This window comes from Ciona robusta, chromosome 9 (genome assembly GCF_009617815.1).
Source record: "Ciona robusta chromosome 9, ASM961781v2".
NCBI lineage: Eukaryota > Metazoa > Chordata > Ascidiacea > Phlebobranchia > Cionidae > Ciona > Ciona robusta.
The window spans coordinates 2,146,176-2,156,299 of record NC_143243.1 but is presented as its reverse complement, the minus strand read 5'-3'; the positions used below and the strand labels follow the sequence as shown (position 1 = coordinate 2,156,299).

The following is a 10,124-nucleotide window of genomic DNA, read 5'->3' as shown; positions in this document are numbered from 1 at the left end:
GGCGTGTAAGCAGACCGACCAATAACATTTCGAAGGAGAACTGCCCGCACTTTAAAGTGTTGTGGCCCTCACGCGTGTGCGGGAAGCCAAAAGCGCATCTGTTGTTCGACAATAGATTTCGGTGTGTGTTTGCTCGTGGGACGTAACTTCTGTTTACTTTGCCAGTGTAGAATGTTGAAACTAGATAGTGTGTACGAAGTCGCTGTAAAATCGCAATGTTGGAATCGTTTAAAAGTGCAGCTTCGTTTTGCAGGTTTAGGCCATGACTCACAACTGTACAGCACCTAAAAAAGCATTAACAATTGTACCTTTAAAAAGTATTGATTGGAAGCGATGTAAAAACGGAGTAATACCACCTGAGGCAGTGGTCGGTGGAACGACAGAGTTCGGCCAACCTTTGTATATTGGACGAACAAGGCTACGGGAAAACAACAACGAATTTACTCCTGGACTCATTGCCAAGCCAGATGAGTACGTTATAATAGACAAAAAATAATAGACAATAAAACAGTGGTATTAGATAGTGCTTTTTTACTTTCTGTATTTTCTTAGGAATTTGCATGCTTTTCTGTAGTGCATACTGATACTTGTATATATCTTATACACAGTTTATTATTTAAACCAGGACTTTGCTGGTGTCTTATGGCACAGGGGTACGCACTACAAAGGAATTTGACGTCTTAGTTGCAATTGACCCTCATATAACTCACTGGGTGCCTTGTTCAAAAGGCCATATACCAGACAACTCTGTGATAGGAGGCATTGACTGCTCATACCTTGAGCCATTGTACATAGGACGTACAAGAGGGACTCTATTGAATGGTCGGACATGGAGAGGCCAGAAACTAAAGGATCCCGTGCTGGTGAGTGTGACTTCATATGGTTAAGGTTGCATGAACTAATGACAAGCTAAAAAATATTTTTAAGTTTGGTAGACTTTATGTATAAATGCCGTTCACAGCCTGTAACGATGCGTATTCTGGCACAGGGTTCTTGTGGTGACACTGAAGTCCAGATTCCTGGTAAAGTGCACAGAACGCACAGGTGTCTATACATCCCCTACAAAGGGAAGGAGTATTTGTTTCGTGACTATGAGGTGCTTGCTCTGAAGGAAAGCCCAGCAAGCCTATCAATGTTGTGTAAGAATGTGATCAACTCCAGACTAGAGGAGGTGTGTGCTTTACTTGACGACTTCCAAATTGAAGGCATGGCGTCAGATTCAATTGACAGACTCCCGCTGCCAGATAAATTAAAGGAATATTGTAAACAACGTGGCGTAGATGATTGCGATTATTAATTAGATGTTTTTCTATTAATTTCTGAAGTGATTTTAATTTTTTTGTTTGGAGATCATTTTGCCTTATTATTCTGTACACACGCTGCTACAACTTGGTTACACAAGCTTGTATGGTTGGTGTAAAGTTGCAAGCATAAAACTGTAATTTTTCTTTTAAACACAACAGTGTTCTCTCTATGTAGATGTTGCAAACCTTGTGTTGTAAGTAAAGGCTACGTGCCTTTAAGCAGATTCATATATATAAAGTGTAAATTTAACTGGAGTTGCTTTTAAATTTAAATTTATTTTTATTAGCTTTGCATCAAAAATAATTCTGTCCAACCTGAAAATACTTCAAACTTTAATATGAATTTTGGATTAATGCCCGAAATTGGTGCAGCTATTTCTCACAGACTGTTAAAGTGTTGCCAACCACTGCACTTATGTAATTTGTTTCAGTCTCATAAAGAATTAAACTCTTGTATCAAAACAAAACAACATTTTATATTTTTGTCAGGTGCTAGACCACTAATAAATATGGAATGCAATAAAACATTCAAAAAACAACAAAAAAAATCAATTATTTTGTACCACAGATCACATTGACAGAGTAACAGGAATAGTTCGGAAGAATAAACAGTATTTAGTAGGAAGAGAAAATTATGATCTCATTAAAACTGCATATTTTAATGATTGTTAGTTAGTTTATATTGAATATGAAAGAATAGAACCTAAATTAATAAGAAAACATTGTGTTATGGTGCAAGAAATGAGCTAGAATGTTAAATAGCAGATGTAAAATGAAGGGAAGTTTCAATGTGTAGCCCTGTTTTTCAGTGCTTGAACGAGAAAAGCACCAAGCTGTTACAAATAATGAGTAAACATGAGCACCATGGATGTTTTTATCATCTGTAGACACCCAAGTGCATTCGCATTTTCTCATACACAACATAGCTAATGCTAACAGCAGGGGCAACCTGGGAAAGAAGGTACAATTACAGCAGTTTGTTTTGTAACTATACTTAGTTGTTGCTTTTTTGTCATTTTTTTATCACTTAAAAAGTACTTTACAGTCGGTACATTTAGTTCACTTTTCTATTCTGTTTGAGTTAGGTAATAAAGCAAAAGAATTTATGCCAGCGGTACCCTGTTACACTAATGCATGAACCTCTCCAGATGTTAAAGTCTAATGTTTACTTTAAATCCGATACATAATGTTTAACAAACCTTCATGAAGTTTGGCGCCAGACCTCGGTACAATCCAAATACTCCGTCAGTCTGAACTATTGACCTGAACAGTGAAACCATGCTTGTCTTCTGGTTTTTATCATGGTTTGGAAGGGAGGCTAAAGATAAAAAAATACGTAAATATCATTGAAGAATGTACAAGGTACAACCATTTTTTCAGACAAAATTTTTTATTACAAAATTTTCGACTTTCAATGTTTTTTTACCTTGTGCTTGCATTTTTGTTCTAACAAGAGCAAGAGGGTAACTGGCAAGTTGTCCACAGGTGCTGGAGGTGGTACCGCATGCAAGGAGAAGAAGAACTGAAGGTTTTTCCTTTTCAGCTCCGTAAGTCTTTATCCAGTAGTTCTTTAACGTCTAAAATTAGAAAGTTTTCGACTCAACTGTGTAGGTTGCGACAGTGTATAGAGAAACAGCTCTTTAAGCCATCTGTTTGAGTTCAGCAACAGTAAACATATATATAAGTTTCACACAGTCATACAGACTTATATCAGGAAAACAAGTAATTTTCACCTCATATATACAAAGATCAATCCCAGCATATGGTATTATGCCAAGGCAGTTTGGAATGTAGCCTTTGAAGAATGCTTTTGGTCCTTCGTTGCGCAGAACTTTAAAAGCGCAATCGAATATTCCGCTATATTGTCCTGTCTTTCGCAGTGCCAGTCGAGTTTTAATGACCTGCAAATGAGTTTATTGCCTTTGTAAAATTTACTACAGTTTATTTTAGTACAGTCATAGTGGTACTTAAATGTGATTTATTAAGCTGACAGTTACAAGCATCTCAAATAATTGTAACACCCTAATATTGAGAATCATAGTGTCATATGACTCATATCAATTGCAAAATTAATTCGGACACTTTGATAAAATAATGCAGGGAACTCATATATTACCTCCATAGGATAAATACTTGTTTGCGATATAACACCAGCCATGGAACCAGCTAGAAACTTTTCCGCTGCCCCTATTTCCCCTCCTGACTGAGCACCAATGAGCTTTTTCATTCGTTCGTAAGCATAGAATTTGACAGCAGTTTCAGGAGCAATCTTAAAATAAACAAACTGTACATTGAGTGCTGTGTACACATTGTATGTAACATCTGTAACTAGCAAATATTGTAATGGGATATAATAAAGTTTAAAGGACTGTCTGTTTTTTATTTAATACCATTTGTGTACCAAATCAATTATGTGCAATTAGTTGTTTGAAACGTTTTATTTTATTGTATTATATTTACTAATTTTATCTTTTTTATGTTAATTTAATTCATATTTCTGTTAAGATAATGTAGCGGTAAGATCGTTTTTTTCTTTTCACGAAATGTTAGAAAATACTATCATCATTATTTCAGATGTAATAAAAGAGTTTTCACCTTGATAACATTGATACCATTTCCTCTCCATAATGATTTAGCACCACCCTCTTTTAACATGGAATTGAAACCAGAAGAAATACCTAGCTGGTTGGACTTGGTAGCATGCACCTGTGGAAATAACAACAGTTAAGGTCAAGGTTTTATTCAAGAACTGTTATGGTGGGCACAGAAGGATTACAAATAACTCAAAAGCAGTTTACAAGAAATTGAAAGATTTCTAAGAAACGTAACTTCAACCTTGAAATGACAGGTCAGTACGACAAATACGTTGATATTATAATAAGTCATTCAGTGCTTCTGTTTGTTTACTATGAGTATTTGGTATGTGTGCGTGCAGTTGACGTCATTTTAGAAATTGAGGTCATTTAAAGTAACACAGTCGTTTATTTACACTAGAACACCGCAGCTTACAAAACCATTAAGTAACAAAACCTGCACTTCACTAAAAAAGTTCTACAAAAAAATTGTAAAATGTTTTTACGAACCTGCATCAAAACTTTAAGACGGTCCAGAGGAGCCGTGCACGTGCGAGACACAACTCCTGCAGCTCCTCCAGCCACCAACTGTCTCCACCATTGTCCCGATACTTTTTCTGCCTCACTGAAGTCATCGGGAACAATGAGACTCTCCCCGATGTCGATGTACTGATGAAAAATATAAGGAATGGTAAACAAACGATTTCTTAATTTTATGGGTTGAAGCTATAGTCCTTCATACAGTCCTTTAAATAGAGAAATAACTCATGGTTGAAGGTATAATTCATAACACAACTTGGAACGTAACGATGTTTAATTTGTTTTAAGGACTACGACATCAAACATGACAATGTATATACACAATTTTTTGAAAAAAATCACTGCTTAGTTATAGTTAGTGTCTGAAATCTCTGCCATTACACATGTGTGCATGTAAGAAAGTAGATTAGACATCAATTATAATCCAGCACATTTTAATCACCCTTCAAATCTAACCTCTGTTTTTCTCCATATCTTAGTAGGATTTCTTTCAGCTACCAAAACCACTGATAAGTAGGATTTCATTTAGAAAACCACTTTTTCAAGCTTACTATTTAAGCAACATTATAACCAACCTACTAACATTGCTACCAACACAACTAAACCAACCTATTCTACAAATGTGCAAGGTCAATTGAAACACACAGACGACAGCATGCATAATTCATTACACACACAATTGCTTTGGTCACATATAATAATCAATAAACACACGATTATCGATTACAAATCTATTATCACAGATAAACATACAGGCGATACAGCATAATATTTCTATGATACATTTGCCTAAATTACTCATCTCTATTTAGTTGTTGGTTACTAATAAACTCCTCATACAAATATCAAATGTTTCATGAATCAAACAGACAACTGTGCAGCTGTCATTACAACCATCACTAGTCACTACCACCTATATTTTTCTGGCACTAATCCTTACAGCAGACTTAAAGCACTCAGCTAAATGAAGGCTTATATTTCTGTGTCTTGGTAACAACACGTTTTCACTTGATACTTGGTAGCTATACTTACACTCATTACTCATTAGTGATACTAACTTTGGCGGTGACATTTAAGTTTCTTTTGGTCATTTCCTGACAATCATTTAACATTATCAGATCTCAATACAACCAAGTTAAATCAAACTTTTACTCAACAAATAAAACTCCCTACCTAGCAACAACTTTCAATCATTAACATCACACTTTGGGTAGGACAACTAATTCTAAATCCCACACTTTTAATATTAAATAAATGAAAACCAAACTGTGTCGAATTCACATTCTATTCCGTATGAATGAGATCCTCAGAGACACATCTCGTACCTGGAGTTTCAGACTGAGTTGGGCCATTACCCCAGCACAACAGATCTACTGCATGCATGTCACACAAAATTGATATTGATAGGCTTTATATATTATACTACAGATTTGTCATTTACCGTTGCATGTTTCCAGTATGATACAATGTCCTTGAGATCAGCAGATGGATGTAAAAGATGATGTTCAACCCATTCATTTATATCAATGGAAGAAGTTCCATCTTTATCTATCCTGTATTAGGGAGTGTTAGGTGGTGGTATGAACGGAGCAAGAATTCAATTTACAAAAAAAAACAACAACAAAAAATCCACTTCTGTATTAGTGCATGTACAACACGGAGTTGTTAACTTTTAGAGGTAGTTTATATTTTCATTCTACCTTCTGGTGATTTCCTTTGCTTCATCTTTGGAAACATCGAACCCAACAGAGCGTAACGCCTCTTCGATCTCAGCAGAAGTTAAACGACCTGAACAACAGATTGCAATGAAGATAAAATACATTAACAAAGTAAGTAGCTTATATGGCTGTAGCTTATTATATGGCTAAATTCATACAAAGTAAAAGATACTAAACCATGGAAAACAAACTCTGGCAATTGGCATAAAATAAAAGATAACCCGTCTGCCACTGCAAAGCAGAAATGAATTTAAAACATCAAAAACATGAATATATGTATATATGTTTAACAAAATTTATACAGGGGTAATGAACTATGAGACATAAATATAACTTCTAACATAAAAAAGAAATGTGCCACTGCAAAACAGGAGCAATTTAAGGTGTAATTATGTGAGTGTCTTACCATCTTTATCCCTGTCTAATCGTTTAAACATTAGTTTAAGTTTCATCTCATGTTCGTGTAGATAACGAACAAACTCAGCCACGTCGAGTTCACCATCTTTGTTTGAATCACTTGCTGATACAAATTTCTGTGCAAAATGTAAAATAAGATGATTTATAACTTTATGCTGCGATGATTTGGGCTTATTGTTACTAGTGATGAAGCAAGTTTAAAATCTGTGTATGCTCTTAAAAAATACTGTGACATATTGTCATCAATTTCAGGAATTATTAAGTTAACTTTAAAATATTTCCTAATCAATACTTTGCGTTATGTGAGTTTCTATCAAGAAAGCTTGGTATTAAGAATAAATCGACCAAATAATCAGTATGTAGGCTATATATATATATATATTGAATAGTTTAAACTTGGGTTGCTACATTATATATATAGTAGTTAACAAAAGTTTATTCCATTGTGTGTAATCAATTCTAAATCAGGGATAAAAAATGGTTGTCTATGTTCGTACCAAGTATGCAACGAATTTTTAATCTTTGGCAGAATTTTTGACATTATTCGCGCCTGAGTCTACTCACGAAAGATGAAACTGTGTGCAGAAAATTTTGGCAGTTCAAAAAATGTATGCAAACTGAAATTATTCATGTGCATTCCTATTCTAAATATTCTACCCAACATCATAGTAATATGATAATATCCCACCTCTGCCTGTCCAGGGACTTGCAACAAACCCATCTTCATGTAAGCTTCTTTCAGCTCATGTACATCCACTCTTCCATCATTATCTACATCTAATCGATCAAATATTTCTCGATAATAAGCCTCTTTTTGGGGGCAGATGGACTGAGGTGATCCGTCGTTACCCATGGCTAAGTGAACCTCTGGTAGACTTAGCTCGTTCAGGTTTAAACTGCTTAAAACCAGATCAAGGGTGGCTGAAGAGCTGTCCCTGTTAAAAATTGTTGAATGTTAAACACCATGCAGTATAAAGTAGTGTTGATGTATATGACACATGCAACAGGGTATGCAGTGTACTCTGAGAATGCAGCCAGCAAACCTTAGATTTTCCAATTATAATAGCAACTTATTTTTAAAATACCATTATAAAATAAATCTATACTTACAGTAATACACAACCAAGATTTTACAAAGTTTGAAACCGAGTAATCTAACAAATAAATCACAAACTTCTAATTTGAATGTACTACAGGAATATAAGTTTACAGCAATCCAACCTACACCATTGTTATCATAGATAACACACAATGGAAGGAACAATTGAAATAAACCTTACTCTGGGTTTTCATTGTTATGTTAAATATCCATTGAGAGTATTAATGTCAAAATGAAACAAATAAGCATCATCCTCTTATATAAGTCATTTAGGCATCAACAGTATATAACATATAATAGGCCTACCATACAAAAAAATTATATAAGGGCAATCATACTTTCTTGGCCTTCTTCTTTTCACTGGGTTCACTCTGTCCCACTTTGGGAAGTACGGTGATCTATAACCGCTTGGTTTAAGTTGAGATCCTTGGACCCACGTAGCTGGTGCTTCGTTGCAGTGTTGTAAGTTTTTCAATGCTGGATTCGATGTCAATACACTTCTTTCTGTGTGGTTGCCACTAAAGTTACAATGCCATGCACTTCCTTTAGTCGTGTACCCTGGTGGTAGAAAGCCACTCGAACCCAAACTTGAGTTGCGTTTGCCCACTAACTGTGTCAAGGTGAACGGTGGGAATTGTTTTGTTAAATTTTCTTTGTTAGAACTTGTTGGTAATGTTTCTGATGAACCAAAATCTTTAATCGTCATTCCAATGCAAAGACTTGTAGTTGGCTTGTGTTACTGTATAGAAAGTAACTTTTCCTAAATTACTTAACCAACTAAAGAATCTAAGATATTTAATGTAATTCCTAATCACAGCAGTCAGCACATCTAATATATCAGTAATTTTTAAAATATAACAATAACTTTTATTTTTCTCTGCGATTATTGTAGCAAAGATTTAGATATAGAAACCAACGAAAATATAACATATTGCGACAAAACAACAGTTGTTTAAACATACTTAACGTTAAAACATTATTACGTTTAATTTGTTGAAAGCGTGGTCGCTATAACACCTTTAATATATATATATAGTATGAGACAAACGAGACGTAACTTTGAATATACCTTTCCTTGCCTAGTATTTCTATGACCAGAACAGCGTTGGTGACATACCTGTGTGCTGGGTTTTGACTATGTTAGCTCATGAATGAACCCACAAACACGCATCCGTACATACAATAACGTAAAATAAACGTCACCGGATACGCAACTAGCTTGGGGAATGACGTAATAAAATTTCCCATTTACGCAACTTCCATTAATGTTTTTAGATTTCTATGAATCACAGGAACAAGTGGGGAACGAGGTATTTCGATGCAGGTTTTTTTATGGCTCTTAAACGACGTGGGCATACGGCTAAAGCGGTGGGTCATACATAACAAAGCGTCATCACCATTGAGTACATCTTTATAGCTTTACACCTAAACCATTACTAGCTTGGCGCGTGCCACAACAAGCTACGGGTTCAAGGCTCTACCGCGGAGCCAGAACGCGAGTGTAAACAAGTTACATTCATACATTCATCCTCAGCTCCAAATGCAGGAGTAGCAAAAGTTCATTATTTTATCTTGAAAACTTTCTCGTGCACACCTGACCATAACGAATGTACACATCATTGCAAAATGTTGAAGCAGGTTTACACAGGAAGTTGCATACAGAGCCATAGAAATACCGGTGTTTATACGACTCTGGTTGCATACAGAGCCATAGAAATACCGAGTAGTCCAACCCATTGTTACGTAAAACACAAATTGAACGGCAATTTGGGTCCAAAATAACACAGTAGGTATAGGGAAAATGTATGTTTTTCGGTAAATTACAGAAAAACTTGCGCCTAAAAACAAATTTAAAGGTTGAAAAATGTAAAAAACATGTGTTATTTGTTTTCTGTGTCAAAAAAAGTCAAAAATTAGAATTAGAAGCGGTTGATTTGCGACATTTTAGTCATTTAATGCGGCTAAATTTATACATTTTTTCTAAAAAATGTTTGGTAAGGTAAATAGAAGCTGTTTTACACCTTCCTACAATAGGAAAACACAAACAAAACTTAACAAGTTCGTTTAAACCCATTGTCAAAGTCACCACTTTTGCTCTATTTTGGACACACATAGACGGCAGTTGGACTACTCGGTATTTCTATGGCTCTGGTTGCATATAGCCATAATGGTATATTGGTCGTTGCATCTATCGTAGCAGATTTGTAGCGGCTCCGTGTCCATGCATCCGTCGATGTTGCAGCATAGATAACCCTGTGTTGTAGTTATCCGAACGACGCGCACGTGTTTGCAAATTGCATAGCGTTAAGTTTCAGAAAGTGTTAAAAAAATCGCTTTCGCGCAGCAAAAAGTATGTATATAATAAAGTAGAAAAATGCATGTGTTCTAAAATTGCTTAATTAATACACGATGTATTTTAAAAGTGACAATTGGCATTCCATGATTTTTATTGGGGACAGTAATTGGAGTATGC

At 35.3% G+C, this 10,124-nt stretch overlaps 2 protein-coding genes across 2 annotated transcripts; one reads left to right on the top strand and one right to left on the bottom strand.

Annotated features, from left to right (window-relative positions):
- Positions 1-251: 251 nt before the first annotated feature.
- LOC149730741 (pfs47 receptor-like) lies at positions 252-1,852 on the top strand. Its single transcript, XM_089884086.1, has 3 exons — positions 252-471; positions 626-863; positions 989-1,852. The coding sequence occupies exons 1-3, from the start codon at positions 263-265 to the stop codon at positions 1,295-1,297; spliced, it is 756 nt and encodes a 251-aa protein (XP_089740212.1). The 5' UTR covers positions 252-262; the 3' UTR covers positions 1,298-1,852.
- LOC149730740 (mitochondrial adenyl nucleotide antiporter SLC25A24-like) lies at positions 1,756-8,846 on the bottom strand. Its single transcript, XM_089884005.1, has 13 exons — positions 8,721-8,846; positions 7,990-8,390; positions 7,241-7,487; positions 6,542-6,668; positions 6,118-6,205; positions 5,859-5,970; positions 4,388-4,546; positions 3,900-4,010; positions 3,421-3,573; positions 3,038-3,205; positions 2,731-2,881; positions 2,504-2,622; positions 1,756-2,253 (listed from the first exon to the last, which is right to left on the bottom strand). Exons 2-13 carry the CDS (start codon positions 8,355-8,357, stop codon positions 2,182-2,184), a joined length of 1,875 nt encoding a protein of 624 aa, XP_089740131.1. The 5' UTR covers positions 8,358-8,390; positions 8,721-8,846; the 3' UTR covers positions 1,756-2,181.
- Between the last annotated feature and the right edge of the window lie 1,278 nt (positions 8,847-10,124).

What these genes read in the sequence shown, in the direction of transcription:
- LOC149730741 (XM_089884086.1), top strand. Translation starts at nt 263, where the DNA reads ATGACTCACAACTGTACAGCACCTAAAAAAGCATTAACAATTGTACCT. An exon ending in CTCATTGCCAAGCCAGATGA is followed by an intron (nt 472 to 625) that starts GTACGTTATAAT and finishes TATTTAAACCAG; the next exon opens with GACTTTGCTGGTGTCTTATG. An exon ending in AACTAAAGGATCCCGTGCTG is followed by an intron (nt 864 to 988) that starts GTGAGTGTGACT and finishes ATTCTGGCACAG; the next exon opens with GGTTCTTGTGGTGACACTGA.
- LOC149730740 (XM_089884005.1), bottom strand. Translation starts at nt 8,357, where the DNA reads ATGACGATTAAAGATTTTGGTTCATCAGAAACATTACCAACAAGTTCT. An exon ending in CATACTGGAAACATGCAACG is followed by an intron (nt 4,547 to 5,858) that starts GTAAATGACAAA and finishes ATTTTTCATCAG; the next exon opens with TACATCGACATCGGGGAGAG. An exon ending in CAAGTATTTATCCTATGGAG is followed by an intron (nt 3,206 to 3,420) that starts GTAATATATGAG and finishes ACTCATTTGCAG; the next exon opens with GTCATTAAAACTCGACTGGC.